The following is an 18,266-nucleotide window of genomic DNA, read 5'->3' as shown; positions in this document are numbered from 1 at the left end:
ATCATCTTTTTTTTTTAATCTTTAGACTCTCAAGCAGAACAAGTAGAAATGGGCATAAAAACCTTTTATCCCTCTGAACTGTTTGAGGCCCCCACCATCCCCAAATAGCTCCATGTGGAATTCTTGAAATTCTCCCACAAAAGATATTCTCCCACAAAACCTCAGCACAGTCATCAGAATTAGGACATGAATGTTGACTCGTTGAACCTCCAACCCCATTCAGGTTCGCCAGTGGTTTCCATTTGGTTTGGTTTGGTTTTGGTTTTGGTTTTGATTTGGTGTGGTTTAGAGTGGTTTGGTCCTGTTTGGTCTGGTTTGGTTTAGTCTGGTCTGGTGTGGTTTCACTTGGTTTGGTCTAGTTTGGTGTGGTTCGGTCTACTTTGGTCTGGTCTGGTTTGGCTTGGATCCTTTATAGGAAAAGGATCTGTGCAGAAGCAGACGTCGTATTTACTGGTGGGGTCTCCTTGGTGTCCTTGGATCTGCTCAACCCCTGGCAGCACAGCCGTCTTGAGTGACTTTCACGTCCAGCATTTGGGGGGCTGTCCCACGGTTTGGGTTGGCTCCATGCTTCCTCGTAATGACATCCAGGTTTTGCATTTGGGGGCAGCACTGTCACAGGAGAGACACTATGGATTCTCAGTGCAGCATGTCGGGAGCCCAAAGACATTGATTTGTCCCATTGTTGGTGCTGTGAGTCTTGATCACGTGATTAAGGCGCTGTCTGCTGGGTCTCTCCACTGTAAAGTTCCTCCTTATTCCTGGATAGTCTATTTCTAAACCTCTTTCTGCTATCAGATCAGGGCAAAATTTAAGCCAAGGGAAAATTTCCCCCAAATCAATTTTTATGTAGCCTGTATGACAGCAGGTATAGATCCTTATATGGTAACACATACTTTTCAAGTACACTCATATTTTTATTTTTATTTTATTTATTTATTTATTTATTTATTTATTTATTAATTATATTTATATTTATTTATTTATTTATTCATTTAATTTATTTATTTTTGCTTAGAAATGTGCAGTCACCTCCTAAAGGCAGACATCGCCAAAGGGGACACATATTTCTGAATTCTTTTAGCTGGAAGGCTAGCACGCCCTCCACCATCACCCCCCAAAAAACACACAAAGATTCCCAACACACATGAGTAAAGGGCTGAATCTTCAGTCTGTGCAAATTATTCTAATCTAGGCTTGGTGCCTTCTGCTCCAGTGGCCTATAGACTTTCTTTCTCAAAGAGGAAAATTAGACAAAATATCTGATCTACTGGGATATGGCTTACACACACTCAGGTGTTTTCTCCCCCAGCCTTGTGTCATTTCTTTCTTTCTTTTTTTTTTAATTTATTGCCAATGCGTGTAGTCTTGGCTTCGGGAGCGCATTCCTATGATTCATCACTTACATACAACCCCAATGCTCATCCCAAGTGTCCTCCTCAATGCCCATCACCCATTTTCCCCACTCCCCCATATCCTATTCCCATCAACCCTCAGTCTGTTCTCTATGTTTAAGAGTCTCTTATGGTTTGTCTCCCTCTCTCTTTGTATCTAATTTTTCCTTCCCTCCCACTATGGTCTTCTGTTTCTCAAATTCCACATATGAGTGAAAAAATACGATATCTGCCTTTCTCTGACTGACTTATTTCACTTAGCATAATACCCTCCAGATCCATCCATGTTGTTGCAAATGGTCAGCTTTCCTTCTTTTTCATCACCCAGTAGTATTCCATTCTCTGTATATATAGCCATTCATCAGTTGATGGACATTTGAGCTCTTTCCATAATTTGGCTGTTGTTGAAATGCTACTATAACCACTGGAGTACATGTGCCCCTACGAATCAGCACCCGTGTGCCCTTTAGGATAAATTTCTAGTAGTGCTATTGCTGGGCCATAGGGTAAATCTAATTTTGATTTTTTGAGGGACCTCCACACTGTTTTCCAGTGTGGCTACACCAGTTTGTATTCCCACCAACAGTGCAAGAGGGTTCCCCTTTCTCCACATCCTCACCAACATCTGTTGTTTCCTGAGTTGTTACTTTTAGCCACTCTGACCAGTGTGAGGGGGTATCTCAATGTGTTTTTGGTTTGTATTTCCCTGATGATGAGTGATGTCGAGCATCTTGTCATGTGTCTGTTTACCATCTGGATGTCTTCTTTGGAAAAGTGTCTATTCATGTTTTCTGCCCATTTCTTCACTGGATTATTTGTTTTCTGGGTGTTGAGTTTGGTAAGCTGTTTATAGATTTTGTATACTAACTAACCCTTTATCCGTTATGTCATTTGCAAATATCTTCTCCCATTCCATCGGTTACCTGTTAGTTTTGTTGATTGTTTCCCGTGCTGTGCAGAGACTTTTTACCTTGATGAGGTCCCAAATAGTCCGCTTTTGCTTTTATTTCCCTTGCCTTCAGAGACACATCAAGTAAGAAGTTGCTGCGGCCGAGGTCAGAGAGGTTGCTGCCAGTTTTCTCCTGTAGGATCTTGATGGTTTCCTGTCTCATATTTAGGTCTTTCATCCATTTTCAATTTATTTTTGTGTATGGTGTAAGAAAGTGGTCCAGGTTCATTCTTCTGCATGTTGCTGTCCAGTTCTCCCAGCACCATTTGCTAAAGAGACTGTCTTTTTTCCATTGGATACTCTTTCCTGTTGTCAAATATTAGTTGGCCATATACTTGTGGGTGCATTTCTGGGCTCTCTATTTTGTTCCATTGGTGTATGTGTTTTTGTGCCAATACCATACTGTCTTGATGATTGCAGCTTTGTAATACAGACTAAAGTCCGGGATTGTGATGCCTCCAGCTTTGGTTTTCTTTTCAACATTACTTTGGCTATCTGGGGTCTTTTGTGGTTTCATAAAAATTTTAGGGGCGCCTGGGTGGCTTGGTCGGTTAAGCGTCCGACTTCGGCTCAGGTCATGATCTCACAGTTCGTGAGTTGGAGCCCCGCATCGGGCTCTGGGCTGACAGCTCAGAGCCTGGAGCCTGTTTCCGATTCTGTGTCTCCCTCTCTCTCTGCCCCTCCCCTGTTCATGTTCTGTCTCTCTCTGTCTCATAAATAAACGTTAAAAAAATATATTTTTTTTAAATTTTAGGATTGTTTGTTCTAGCTCTGTGAAGAATGCTGGTGCTATTTTCATTGGGATTGCAGTGAATGTGTAGATTACCTTGGGTAGTATCGACGTTTTAACAATACTTACTCTTCCAATCCATGAGCATGGAATGTTTTTCCATTTCTTTGTGTCTTTTTCTAGTTCTTTCATAAGATTTCTATGGTTTTCAGTGTGCAGATCTTTTACATCTTTGGTTAGGTTTGTTTCTATGTATTTTATAATTCTTGGTGCAATTGTAAATGGAATATATTCCTTGATACTTCTTTCTGTTACTTCATTATTTGTGTCTAGAAATGCAACCGATTTCTATATGTTGATTTTGTATCCTGTGAGTTTCCTGAATTCATGTATCAGTTCCAGCAGTTTTAGGTGGACTCTTCGGTAGAGTTTCCTGTCATTTGTGAAGAGTGAAAGTTTGACTTCTTCTTGTCAATTTGGATGCCTTTTATTTCGTTTTGTTGCCTGATTGCTGAGGCTCAGACTTCCAACACTATGTTAAATAACAGTGTGAGAATGGACAGCCCTGTCATGTTCCTGATCTCAGAGGGAAAGTTCTGTTTTTCCCCATTGAGAATGATATTAGCTGTGGGTTTTTCATTTATGGCTTTTATGATGTTAAGGTATATTCCTAATATCCCGACTTTCTTGAGGGTTTTTATTAAGAAAGGATGTTGTATTTTGTCAAATGTTTTTTTCTGCACCTATTGACAGGATCCTATGGTTCTTATCCTTTCTTCTATTAATGTGATATATCACATTGATTGATTTGCAAATATTGAGCCAGCCCTGCAGCCCAGGAATGAATTCCACTTGATCATGGTGAAGAATTCTATTAATATACTATTGAATTCGATTTGTTAGTATCTGGTTGAGAATTTTTGCATCCATGTTCATCAAGGATGGTTGCCTGTAATTCTCTTTTTTAGTGGGGTCTTTGTCTGGTTTTGTAATCAAGGTAATTTTGGCTTCATAGAACGAGTCTGGAAACTTTCCTTCCGTTTATATTTTTTGGAACATCCTGAGAAGAATAGGTATGAACGCTACTTTAAATGTCTGGTAAAATTCCCCTGGGAAGGCATCTGGCCCAGGACTCTTACTTGTTGGGAGATTTTTGATAACGGATTCAATTTCTTCATTGGTTATGGGTCCGTTCAAATTTTCTATTTCTTCCCTTTTGAATTTTGGTAGTGTGTGGGTGTCTAGGAATTTGTCCAATTCTTCCAGGGTGTCCAGTTTGTTTGCACATAATTGTTCATCATATTCTCAAAAAATTGTATGTATTTCTGTGGTGTTTGTTTTGATCTCTCCTCTTTCATTTGTGATTTTATCTATTGTGGTCCTCTATTTTCTTTTTGAGAAGTCTGGTTAGGGGTTATCAACATTCTTTATTCTTTCCAAAAACCATCTCTTAGATTCTTCTGGGTTTTTAAAATTCTTTATTGTTTATTTCTGCTCTAATCTTTATTATTTCTATTCTGCTGCTGACCTTGGGCTTTCTTTTTTTTTTTTAATTTTTTTTCAATGTTTATTTATTTTTGGGACAGAGAGAGACAGAGCATGAACAGGGGAGGGGCAGAGAGAGAGGGAGACACAGAATCGGAAACAGGCTTCAGGCTCTGAGCCATCAGCCCAGAGCCTGACGCGGGGCTCGAACTCCAGGACCGCGAGATCGTGACCTGGCTGAAGTGGGATGCTCAACCGACTGCGCCACCCAGGCGCCCCTGACCTTGGGCTTTCTTTGCTGCTGCCCTTCTAGTTCCTTTAGATGTGAGGTTAGGTTATGTATTGGGGACCTTTCTTGCTTCTTGAGACAGGCCTGAATTACAATGTATTGTCCTTTTAGAACTGCCTTTGCTGAATCCCAAAGGCTTTGGACTGCTGTGTGTTCATTTTCATTTGCTTCCATACATGTTTTGATTTCTTCTTTAATTTCATGGTTGACCCATTCATGCTTTAGTTGGATGTTCTTTAATATGCATGTATTAAGGGGATTTCCAAATTTTTTCTTGTGGTTGATACCAAGTTTCATAGTGTTGTGATCTGAAAATAAGCATGGTATGATCTCAATCCTTTTATACTTGTTGAGGGCTGTTTTGTGACCCAGTATGTGATCTATTTTCAAGAATGTTCCATATGCCCTCGAGAAGAATGTGTATTCTGCTGTTTTGGATGAAAACTTCTGAATATACGTTAAGTCCATCTGGTCCAATGTGTCATTCAGAGCCATTGTGTCCTTATTGATTTTCTGACTAGATGGTCTGTCCATTGCAGCAAGTGGAGTATTAAAGTCCCCTACAATCACGGTATTATTATCTATACATTTATTTATATTTGTGATTAATTGATTTACATATTTGGGTGCTCTCATGTTGGGGGCATAAACATTTACAATTGTTAGCTCTTCTTGATGATGGACCCCTCAGTTATGATATAATGGCCTTCTTCATCTCTTGTTACAGTCTTTGTGTTAAAATCTAGTTCGTCTGGTATAAATATGGCTACTCCAGCTATCTTTTGATGTCCAATAGCATGATAGATGGTTCTCCATCCCCTCACTCTCAATCTGCAGGTGTCCTCAGGTCTAAAAGGAGTCTCTTGTAGGCAACATATAGATGGATCTTATTTTTTTTTTTATCCATTCTGATACCCTGTGTCTTTTGATTGGGGCATTTAGTCCATTTACATTGAGAGTGATTATTGAAAGGTATGGATTTACTGTCATTGTGTTATCTGCAGGTTTCGTGCTTATGGTGATGTCTCTGGTCCCTTGTAGTCATTGCTGCTTTCCACTCACAGAGTCCCCCTTACACTCTCCTGCAGGGCCGGTTTAGTGGTCACAAACTCCTTCAGTTTTTGTTTGTCTGGGAAAGCCTTTATCTCTCCTTCTATTCTGAATGGCAGCCTTCCTGGATGAAGGATTCTTGGCTGCCTAGTTTTGCTATTCAGCACATTGAATGTTTCCTGCCCCTCGCTTCTGGCCTGCCAAGTTTCAGTGGACAGGTCTGCTACTACCCTTATGTGTCTACCCTTGTAGGTTAAGGCCCGTTTTTCCCTAGCTGCTTTCATAATTCTCTTTTTATCTTTGTATTTTGCAGTTTCACTACGATTATGTCATTTTTTGTTGATTTTGAAGGGAGTTCTCTGTGCCTCTAGCACTTGGATGCCTGTTTCCTTCCCCAGATGAGGGAAGTTCTCAGCTATAATTTGTTCACATAAACCTTCTGCCCCTTTCCTTCTCTCTTCTTCTTCCAGAACTCCTATGATATGGTTATTATTTCATTTCACAGAATCACGTAGGTCTCTAAATCTCCCCTCATGGTCTAGTAATTTCCTTGCCCTCCTTTTTTTCAGCTTCATCATTTTCCATAACTTTGTCTTCTATTTCGCTTATTCTCTCTTCGACTTCTTCCATCCTTGCTGTCACTGCAGCTGGGTTATTTTGTATCTCATTTACAACATTTCTTAATTCTTCTTGATTATTTCATAGGTCTTTGATCTCTGCAACAATAGATTCCCTGGTGTCTCCTATGCTTTTTTCAAGCCCAGCTATCAGTCTTATGACTGTTATTCTAAATTCTTGTTCAGATATATTGTTTATATCTTTTTTGAGCAGTTATCTGCCTGTCATTTATTCCTGGAATTTCTCATGAGGAGAGGTCTTCCATTTCATCATTTTGGCTAGGTTTCTGGTTTTTACACGTTTTAATAGCTTGTTATGTGTCCTGCACCTGCAAGTCCTACCATATTAAGAATAGGTCCTGAGACTTCAGGAAGTGTTTGTGGAGTGTGATCATGTTACATATTTGGCTGTTCTGTCACACTGCTCATAGTGGTGATGGTTTGGACCTTCCACCAGGGGTGTTTTGATTTGTTCACTGAAGGAACCCTGGAAAAAGGAAAGGTGAGGGAAGCCTGATTCCCATACAAATAAAAAATGAAAGGGTCAGAAAAAAAAAAGACCAGGCAGAGAATCAAAGAAACTATAAGGCTTAACCCAGAGAGAGAAGGGGGAAATTAATAAGGAGATACAGAAAAAGTGTAAAAACAATAGAGAAAAATGCCTGACTAAACAAACAAACAAACAAACAAACAGAATGGAGAATGAAACCAGGTGGGGTGTATTTATATATATATATATATAGAGAGAGAGAGAGAGAGAGAGAGAGAGACTTGACCAAAAGTCAAATCAGAAACTGTGATCGTGATTCCAAAGGAAATAAAAAGAGGAAGGTAAAAAGAAGGGAAAAGAGAAAAAATGAAAGAAAAGAAAAGAGAAAAAGAAAAACAAAACAAAACAAAATGGACTAACATAGAAAACTGCAGGACAGCTGCCTGTTGGTGCTCAGGACTGCTGGCTGTGCTGGTCTGGAGGAGAGGCTGTCTGGCCTGGTCAGGGTCAGTCCTGCTCCAGTATTTAAGCAGTTACCAGGCATGGAGGGGCGGGGTTTGTTGTAAACCGGTCCTGCCTCCACTGGGGGCTGCTGTCCTGTTCCCTGAAGCCCCGCCATGTTGGTGATGGGGAGAAAAGTGTCTCAAACCATGCTGTTCAGACTGTCCTCATAGAGGAGTGCAGGGAGGGTGGGGGCCAGCTTGTCCTGTTCCACAGTCTCCTGCACCTCCTAGATGCTCAGATGGGATTGAAAACAAGATGCCTTAAAGAATCCCACACCTCACAGACTCGGTTCTGGGGTAGCACCATTCTGCCCAGCCTACACGGCTGATGCCTGCAGGGTCTTTTTTCCTTGGGGTGGCAGTAAACCCTCTTCCCACAGTACTCCAGGGTGGGGACTGCTCTCTCCCAGTCACCCCTGAGATCGCTACTGGGCCCTGGGGCTGGCTCCGTCTCCACGAGGCATGTGCACACTGCAAGCTGCAAGAGAAAGTCTTGCACCCCTGAAAACTCTAATCTTCAACTCCTGAGACTTTGCAAAGTACATGCAGTGTACTGGCACCGTGCAAAGTACTGGCACTCTCCATATTTCTCGTTCCCCCTCCATGGTCCAGAGATGTTTTTCTCTCGTCCGAACACAATGCCATACTCCTACAGCCTCTTTCTCTCCCTTTTGTGTCTCCACAGAAGGGGTCCCCTCCCCTCCATGCCTATGCTGACCGTTTTACCTCTCCCAATCCACATACATGCACCTCAGTCCCGCCAAGCTGTCTCCTTCCACCTTCGGAGATGTTTCTATCACTCCCCAGACCTATTTCCTGGGTGTTCCAAGTGTTCTGACCTCAATACAGCTGTGTTTGAGGGACCAGGAAAATCCTTGTCCCACTACTTCTCTGCCATCTTGACTCCAGTCTTTTCTGTTTTAATGTGTTTTTTTTTTCGAGAGAGAGAGTGTGTGTGTGCACGCAAGCAGGGAAGGGGCAGAGAGAGGGGGACAGAGGATCCCAAGCAGGCTCATAGTGACAGCAGCAAGCCTGGTGAAAGTCTCAAACTCACCAACCATGAGATCATGACCAGAGCAGAAGTCGGACACTCAAGTGACTGAGCCACCCAGGTGCCCCAAATTGTGTAATTTCTTTAGCCGATTGGGGGTGAGACAGAGAGCTGCCTGCATGTTTGTATCTGACATGCACTTTGTTGGATTATTCCAGAATATGGGTGGATTTAGGCATCAGTCGATTTCACCTACTTTGTTATTAAGAAGACCCAAAGCCACGTTACAACCTGCCCAGACAGGGTTGAACCATATTCTGGCCCCATTTGGTCTACTTGCTGATGGCGTCAGGCTTGCTCAAAAGGCCACCCCATCGCCCGGGGTCACCAACAGGTCTGGGGAGTCTCTCGAGCCACCTGTTTGCTTGGGGGCCATAACCATCAGATGTAGCGGGCATGGAGCCTGGGAGCCACTATGCTTACTTAGATGCTCACACAAATGCTTCATTTCTATGAAAATCAGAGCAGGGGGAAATAGTCCTAGCCTGGACTATTTCTGCCCCTATACCGACACAGTTGTAAAATGTCATTTTTAATGGTATTTTTGGGGAGAAAGGAGCAATAAAGACAAACATGACTGCCCCCCTCCCCAGGCCATCATGGAACTATGGGTGTGTTTTTCTGGTAGGAACCTCTTCAGCCATTTAGAGATGAGTATCTCTGGGGACAGTGGAGAAATGGGTCCGTTCTCAACCCAGATTTGTCTCCTCCTCACCCGTGCCTCCCAGGTGACTTGGATGAAGATATAATCCCGGAAGAGGAAATCATTTCCCGAAGCCAGTTCCCTGAGAGCTGGCTGTGGCGCATAGAGGAACTCCGTGAACCTGAGAAAGATGGGTAAGGCTGAGACACCCCCCCACCTTAACCCCCCCACCCCCAGGCCAGCTCCTATAGCGGCCCCATCTGGACCACTTCGTTTGAATGCACCCATGCCTCTCTTTTCTGGAATCACTGGGCAACCCCACAACCCAGCCTAGAAAAAAAATCAAGAGTCAGGCTCCCTCCGTGTGCCTAGCCCCCACTCCTCCCTCCAACCTGCCCCTTGGGGCCCCTCCACACCAGCTCTCCCCCCAGGCCCCTGACACCTGCCTCTTTTTAATACCCCCACTTCTCCTCCATCCAGAATCTCCACAAAGACCATGAATATATTTTTGAAAGACTCCATCACCACCTGGGAGATTCTGGCGGTGAGCTTGTCGAACAAGAAAGGTGAGAGAAGGTGGTGGCCCCATGCTCACGAGTCAGGGATCCCAGGGCCATTGGGCGTTTTCTCATCCCATCCAGAGAGATCCCCTGTTTCTTGGTGGCTGACACACTGCTCCCAGGTGACAAGTGGGGGTGTCAGATCCTGCTCTGTGGGTGACGAGTCAGCGCCTTTTGTAAATAGATTTTCTTTCGAGAGCAGTTTTAGGTTGACAGCAAAATTGAGGGGAAGGTACAGAGAGTTCCCACATACACCCAGTCTACCCACCCCCGACGCACACAGTCTGCCCCGCGCAGACAGGCACTATCAGCATCCCTCACCAGCATGGCGTATTCGTGACACTGACACGCCTATCGTCACCCCAAGTTCATCATTGACATGAGCGTTCACTCTCAGTGTTGTACGATCTATAGGTTTGGACACAGATATAAGGACATACAGAATAATTTGCAACAACAAACACGCTTAAGGGGTGGTGTTGACAGGGTGATGGGTAAATCCATTAAGAATATATGAAGGAGGTAGCAGGATGAAATGTATGATTGGCACATTGGCGGCCAGATTGTGAAACTTGGCAAAAAAAAAAAAAAGGTAACCAGGGGGTAGGGGGCCCACCACAGGGAGCTGGGGAGCCCTGGTCTAATGGGGGTGGTCTCAGGCAGGCCTCGGAGCAGGGTGAGGAGAGGGAGGCACTAATTTTAAGGCAGATGTGTGATACTTTCATGTGATCATTTTGAAAAAATCAACGTGAATGCAAAAAAAAAAAAATCCATGATGAACAAAATATCTCCATTGTAAATAGAAGCCAGCACTGAGCTGAGCCATCATGGAGTTTGAGACAAGAGGGAAAATGAGTGCGCCCCGCCGCCCCCCGCCCCCCGCCCCCCATTCCTGATTTAGGTACATTTTAAAGGTTAATTTTTTCGCTGAGCATTAAAGTAGGTGAAAAAATATTGAAACATTAAAAGGGAGGTATGTTAGGGGACTGGGGTTGCTCTGTTAAGTGTCTGAACTAGGCTCCAATCATGATCTCACGGTTCATGAGTTTGAGCCTCATGTTGGACGCTGTGTTTTACCAGGTACAATTTTTTTTAAGTTTATTTATTTATTTTGAGAGAGAGAAAGAGAGAGATACAGCGTGAATAGGGAAGGGGCAGAGAGACGGGGAGAGAGAGAGAATCCCAAGTAGGCTCTGAGCTACCGGCCAATGCAGGGCTTGAACTCATGAGACCCCGAGATCATGACCTGAGCCGAAACTGAGAGTCAGATGCTTATTGACTGAGCCACCCAGACGCCCTTTACCTGGTACCATTTTTAACTCCCAACACATTATCTCATTCAGTGCTCACAAGAACCCTCTGAGGTTGGTACATTTATTCTCCGACAAATGAGGATACTGAAGCTAGGGAAGGCAGGTCACTTGCCCAAGATCACCAGGGGATGAACCTTTCCGGAACGCCATCTTAGAGGCTCAGAATTTATATTTTAGGATGGTTGCCAGTGGAACTTGGAAATTTTAGACTCCTGAGATACCATGAATGCAAAGAGTCAGCAGAGTTACAAGCAGGGAGCTCCTCAAGCTTAAATGTCTGGATTCAAATCCCCGGTCGTCCGCTAGGCAGCTGTGTGGCCTGAGTCAAGTTACTCACCCTCTCTGTGTGCATCCATAAAACAGGTATAATGCAAATAGTAGCCACTCAAAGTGTTGTGCAGAGAGTTTTTTGAGTTAATACGTGTGGAGCCTTTAAAATGGTGCCTGGCACATTACAGATGTTCGATGAGTGTGAGTCATTATTGAAGCCAAACATATTTTATTTTTGTAAAATTTTTTTTTTTGAGAGAGAGAGAGATCTCGAGCAGGTGAGGGGCAGAGAGAGGGAAACACAGAACCTGAAGCAGGCTCCAGGCTCTGAGCTGTCAGCACAGAGCCAGATGTGGGGCTCGAACTCACAAAACATAAGATCAGACATGAGGTGAAGTTGGATGCTTAACCGACTGAACCACCCAGGCGCCCTGGTTGATTTTTTTTTTAATTAATGGGTTTTCTTAAAAAAATTTTTAATGTTGGGGCGCCTGGGTGGCGCAGTCGGTTAAGCGTCCGACTTCAGCCAGGTCACGATCTCGCGGTGCGTGAGTTCGAGCCCCGCGTCAGGCTCTGTGCTGACAGCTCAGAGCCTGGAGCCTGTTTCAGATTCTGTGTCTCCCTCTCTCTCTGCCCCTCCCCCGTTCATGCTCTGTCTCTCTCTGTCCCAAAAATAAATAAACGTTGAAAAAAAAATTTTTAATGTTTATTTACTTTTGAGGGAGACAGAGACAGAGCATGAGCGGGGAGAGGCAGGGAGAGGGAGACACAGAATCTGAAGCAGGCTCCAGGCTCCAAGCTGTCAGCACAGAGCCCGACGCAGGGCTCGAACTCATGAACTGTGAGATCATGACCTGAGCCGAAGTTGGACGCCCAACCGACTGAGCCACCCAGCGTCCCCTAATTAATGGGTTTTCTTAAACAATTTAGGTTTACAGAAACAACTGAGAATTACCACTCACTCCTCAATTCCCCCCAATTCCCGTCTCTAACCCTTTTTTGCATTAGGTGGTACCTTTGCCAAAATCTCTGGGACAACACTGATACATTATCGTCAACTGCAGTCAAAAACTAGGGTTCCCTTTCAGTGATGTACCTTCCATGGGTTTGGACCAACATGCGGTGACATGTAGCTGTCCTTCCAGGGTCACGGAGAGTAGGCGTTTCTCTGCCTCAAACATAACATGGATGGTGTGTCAGAAGTCATTCCATGTGTTGTTCTCTCGCGCTCCTTCCAGCTTGTTCAAGGAAAAGCTAAGTCTGGTGCAAGGATGTCCTCATCTCCTCTGTAGGTCTTGACTGACTTGCATTAGCAAGGAGAGAGCAGGTCTGCTTTCTGCAGGCACAACGTTAGCTGGCCAGTATTTAACAAAACAAAACTGTTTTGTTTCCCTGGAGGTAGCCTCCTGTTTGTGGTGCAAAAGCTGGTTTTTCACCCACCAGAGTAAATTAAATCTGGCTTTAAGAATGTGAAAACAGGGGCGCCTAGGTGACTCAGTCGGTTAAGCTTCGGACTTCAGCTCAGGTCACGATCTCGCGGTCCGTGAGTTCGAGCCCCGCATCGGGCTCTGGGCTGATGGCTCAGAGCCTGGAGCCTGCTTCCGATTCTGTGTCTCCCTCTCTCTCTGCCCCTCCCCCGTTCATGCTCTGTCTCTGTCTCAAAAATAAATAAACGTTAAAAAAAAATTAAAAAAAAAAAGAATGTGAAAACAGAGGGGCGCCTGGGTGGCTCAGTCGGTTGAGCATCTGACTTCAGCTCAGGTCATGATCTCACGGTTCGTGAGTTCGAGCCCCGTGTCGGGCTCTGTGCTGACAGCTCGGACCCTGGATTCGCTTCAGATTCCGTGTCTCCCTCTCTCTCTGACCTTCCCCCATTCATGCTCTGTTTCTCTCTGTCTCAAAAATAAATAAACATTAAATATATATATATATATATATATATATATATATATATATATAGAATGTGAAAACAGGGAGCGGAGGGCGTCTGGGTGGCTCAGTTGGTTAAGTGTCTGACTTTGGCTCAGGTCATGATCTCATGGTCCATGGGTTCGAGCCCTGCGTCGGGCTCTGTGCTGACAGCTTAGACCCTGGAGCCTGCTTCAGATTCTGTGTCCCCCTCTCTCTGCCCCTCCCCCGTTCCAGCTCTGCCTCTCAAAAATAAATAAACATTAAAAAAATGTAAAAATGAATAGTAGATAAGAAATGATAACTACCTCCCGTGACTATAACAGACCCCCCCGAGAATGATGAATAATGACTGTAGGTTAGCAAATAAGGATTTTGTTCAAGTCTCTATTTTTTTCAACACTGAAGAATAGACACACAAAAATTATTAAATTATAATATATTTCTTTTTTAACTTCATTTTAAAAATATTTACTTATTTTTGAGAGACTGAGAGTGGGGGGGGGGGAGCAGAGAGAGAGGGAGAAAGAGAATCCAAAGCAGTCTCCACACCATCAGCTCAGAGCCTGAGGCCAGGCTCCGACTCAGGAACCTGGAGATCATGACCTGAGCTGACACCAGGAGTCAGATGCTTAACCACCTGAGCCAACCAGGTGCTCCAAATTTTAATACACTTCTTGGTGCAACACTGTTTTTATTTTTTTAGTGTAACTTTTTTTTTAGCGTTTATTTGTGTTTGAGACAGAGAGAGACAGAGCATGAACGGGGGAGGGGCAGAGAGAGAGGGAGACACAGAATCGGAAGCAGGCTCCAGGCTCTGAGCCATCAGCCCAGAGCCCGACGCGGGGCTCGAACTCACGGACTGCGAGACCATGACCTGAGCTGAAGTCGGACGCTTAACCGACTGAGCCACCCAGGTGCCCCAAATTTTAATACACCTTTGGTGCAACATTATTTTTATTTATTTTTTTAGTGTAACATTTCAATATGATAAAGCTTTTGCACATTTTGCTTGCATCAACCCAGTGCTTGAATATAGCCTAGTAGCTGTTGAATCACAAATTAACCATCGGTTTTGCAGTCATTTTCACTGCCTGTAGATCAGCACCGTCCACCAGAAATACGATGCATGTAATTTTAAATCTTCTGGTAGCCCCATAAAAAAGAGGCGGTGACATCAATTTTATTGTACATTTTTTTAACCAGATGTCTCCAAAACATTATTCTTTCAACATGTGATAAATATGTTAAAAAATATGTTGAAAAATATGTTGAAAAAAGCATCATCAGACTCATAATAATGTTATAACCATCTGTTCATATTTGAGAATAACCTATTAATACCTCAAAATTACGAAAGATACATTTACTTGATCATCTAAGCCTTTGATGTATCATATATTTTATACTTGCAGAACGTTTCAATGAGGGTGCTACCATTTTTCTTTTTTAAGATTTTAATTTTATTTGTAAGTCATCTCCACACCCCACGTGAGCTTGAACTCATGGCCCCAGATCAAGAATCACACCCACCACTGACTGAGCCAGTCAGTGGAAAGGCACCCCTAGCCTTTCATTGGAAATACTTTGATCTGTATTTTAGGATTTGCAAAATGTACAGCTGAAAAGGTAGGTTGGCATATGCAAATTGTTCCAAACATGTGTTAAAAAGTTTTCTGAGCTAGCCACATTCCAAGTGCCCAGGAACCAGAGAGAGCTCAGGCTACCATTTTGGAGAGCCCAGGTATGGACCCTTCGGGTGTGCTCGAGCCCTTCCCCCTGCACACCTACCTGTGAGTAAAACTACAAGAAGAAAATGGAAACCGTACATCACAGTGACTCCCAGCTGCCACCACTATCGGTAATGTGTCACCTGTACAATTGTTTAGCCCCTGGGCTTGCACAAACACAGGCTGAGCTTGACACAGCTCCCGCAGTGAGGGGTAAGCACTGAGAGCCTGTCCACCTCCTTCCCTTGACACTCCACTCCTGGGCAGGGATCTGCGTGGCTGACCCCTATGAGGTCACGGTGATGCAAGACTTCTTCATCGACCTGCGGCTACCCTACTCTGCCGTGCGCAATGAGCAAGTGGAGATCCAGGCCGTGCTCTACAATTACCAGGATTCTGGGGAGCTCAAGGTGGGTTCCCGCGGGGGCAGAGGTATGGTGGAGAGCTCGGAAGATGGCAGGTGTGGGGGGGAACCATGGCACATGCCCCTTGACTGATACTCTCCCTGGCAGGCGAGGGTGACCCTGATCTACAACCCAGCCTTCTGCAGCCTGGCCACCGCCAAGAAACCCTATCAGCAGATTCTGAACATCCCAGCCAAGTCCTCAATAGCTGTGCCTTTTCTCATCGTGCCTCTGAAGGTTGGCCTACATAACGTGGAGGTCAAGGCTGCTGTCGACAATCGTTTCCTCATGGATGGTGTCAAGAAGTCCTTGAAGGTCGTGGTGAGTCCTTGGGGCACCTGCAGTCCCTTGTCCTTTGGGAGAGGCTCCTGTCTCCCCATGCTGTCAACCCAGGTTGGAGACACTGACTCTGAGACACCAAGAGTGTCCAGTGTCCAGCTTAGGATGTTTGAGAGTCCTGCAAGATTGTAAGCAAGGCCAGGATTAGGGTGAGTAAGTGAGGAACAGTTACATTTCTACACTTTCTTAGTGATGAACATTCTCAAAAATAATACTAGATCAAGTCATAAATAAAAATAAAGCCTGCGGGTGACTGGAGTGCCTGGGTGGCTCAGTCAGTTAAGCGTCTGACTTCAGGTCATGGTCTCACAGCTCATGAGTTTGAGCCCTGTGTTGGGCTCTGCACTGACAGTGGGGAGCACAGAGCCTGCTTTGGGTTCTGTGTCTCCCTCTCTCTGTGCCCCTCCCCTGCCCCCACTCACACTCTGTCTCTTTCTCTCTCAAAAATAAACATCAAATTAAAAAAAATAAAATAAAAGCCTCCTATCATCTTTGTTAATATTTTCAAGCAAAACGTGAGGTCATGAGGGTAACAATCTTTTAACGCACTATTGTAAGGAATCAAAATTAATGCCAAAAAACCTGTGATGAACAAAAGATCAAATTTTAAATACAGACAGTGCCAAGTCAAACCATAATTGGAGCCTGAAGCTAATGGAAAAATGAAGGCTGCCATCCACGTGTCTTTTTTTTAATGGTTGAAATTGTTTGGTGGTTAATTTTCCCCCGAAAACTTAAAGTAATTGAAAAAATATTGAAACATTGAAAAGCAAATGCTTTAAAACTCACAGTGTTATTTTACAGTAAATGTCTTATTTATATTCATACCAGAATTTACCATAATATTTCTTTTCTGACTTTAATAGAACCAAACTCGGATTTTTTAAACAGATTTTATTTATTTTTTATTTTTTTTAACGATTATTCATCTTTGAGAGACAGAGAGAGACACAGAGCATGAGCGGGGAAGGGGCAGAGAGAGGGACACAGAATCGGAAGCAGGCTCCAGGCTCCAAGCTGTCAGCACAGAACCTGATGCGGGGCTTGAACCCATGAACTGCAAGATCATGACCTGAACCAAAGTCAGATGCTCAACCGACTGAGCCACACAGGCACCCCTATTTTTTTCTATTTAAAAAAATATTTACATATTTTGAAAGAGACAACAGAGTGCAAGCAGGGAAGGGGCTAAGAGAGAAGGAGACAGAGAATCTGAAGCAGGCTCCAGGCTCTAAGCTCTGAGCTGTCATCACAGAGCCCAACATGAGGCTCAAACTCATGAACTGTGAGATCATAACCTGAGCTGAAAGCAGACACTTAACTAAGCCACCCAGGTGACCCAAGGTTTTATTTTTAAGTAATCCCCACGCCCGATGTGGGACTTGAACTTACAACGCCGAGATCAAGAGTCCCATGCTTTTCCACCGAGCCGCACAGGCACCCCCAGGAGCACAATCTTAATTATCCCTTTTATCAGGGGTCCCAGTGTGGCACCAATGGGAAGAAACCCAAGAGGGCGCTGGAGCCTGCACGGCGCTCCCCAGAGACAGTGTGTCCACAACTCCCAATTCTGCACCCTCTGATGCTGGTAGCTTGAAATCTATCATGGCAGGGATGTTCGCAGGATGGAAACTGCCAGTGCCACAAATCAGGATCTTTTCTTCCTGGAGAGATGGCTACCAAATGTTTACCAGCATGCCATGGAGGAGACTGGGTCTCCAAAGGAAAAGGTGTGCATTAGTACCAGCTTCAAGGAGAATGTGTGATGGAAGGGCACAAACAGCAGCAGTCCAGCATGGAAGGAGAGCTTCACTTGGGACATTGATAATAAGATAGCCCCTAGTTTAACTGAGCGCTTACTAAGTGCCAGGCATTGTACTCAGCACTTTATGCACATTCTTTTCTTTTAAGGACATTTGAGAGGCAGTGGGGGTAAACTGACTCCCAGTCACAGAACTAGGATGGGTGATGCCATCGTGCCCATGCCCTGCTGATGAGCTGTGTCTGTTCTTTTATTCACCCGACTTCCCCCTCCCCCATCCCATCCCAACACTGTTCAGCCTGAAGGAATCAAAGTCAAAAAAATTGTGGCCGTTCACACACTGGATCCAGAAAACCGGGGCAGAAGTGAGTCAGCCACAGCAGAAGGGTTGAAAGCTGGGGGGTTGGGGGTAGGGGGTGAGGCAGGGCCTTATGGGAGAGGGTGACGCCACGGGTCCCTCCCATTCCACTGGCAGACGGAGTGCAGCGAGCAGAGATCCACGCCACAAACCTCCGTGACCAGGTACCAGACACAGATTCAGAGACCAGGATCCTCCTGCAAGGTGAGCTGCCACTGACCCTCGCCCAGGAAGGCACAGCTCTGGAGAAGGGGACCTAATTTCTCCGAATTCTGGGCATGTATACTACCGTGCGTCCCCTGCCTCCACTACAGCTAGAACAGCAGGCCACCTCCCTGATCTGTTTTATAGAGGGTTCCAGGCAGTATTTAGTTCAGCAAATAGCCTTTGCTGATAGAGCCTATATCAAAGGCTTGTTGAGAGG

The 18,266-nt window shown here is 44.6% G+C and overlaps 1 protein-coding gene across 1 annotated transcript in view; it reads left to right on the top strand.

The window, feature by feature from the left end:
* The window catches only part of LOC124522856 (complement C3-like), a 44,780-nt gene that overhangs the window by 11,979 nt on the left and 14,535 nt on the right, over positions 1–18,266 (top strand). Inside the window, exons 18-23 of the mRNA XM_047094527.1 lie at positions 9,284–9,392; positions 9,679–9,764; positions 15,247–15,389; positions 15,492–15,704; positions 17,783–17,849; positions 17,960–18,046. Of these exons, the coding sequence (XP_046950483.1) occupies positions 9,284–9,392; positions 9,679–9,764; positions 15,247–15,389; positions 15,492–15,704; positions 17,783–17,849; positions 17,960–18,046 (705 nt within the window). The remainder of the gene's footprint in view (positions 1–9,283; positions 9,393–9,678; positions 9,765–15,246; positions 15,390–15,491; positions 15,705–17,782; positions 17,850–17,959; positions 18,047–18,266) is intronic.

Source organism: Lynx rufus, unplaced genomic scaffold (genome assembly GCF_022079265.1).
Source record: "Lynx rufus isolate CCGP_SWC_20201006 ecotype Redwood Valley unplaced genomic scaffold, mLynRuf1.p SCAF_4, whole genome shotgun sequence".
NCBI classification, from domain to species: Eukaryota; Metazoa; Chordata; class Mammalia; order Carnivora; family Felidae; genus Lynx; species Lynx rufus.
Note: the sequence above shows the minus strand (reverse complement) of the source record. Positions and strands in the feature narration are given on the sequence as shown.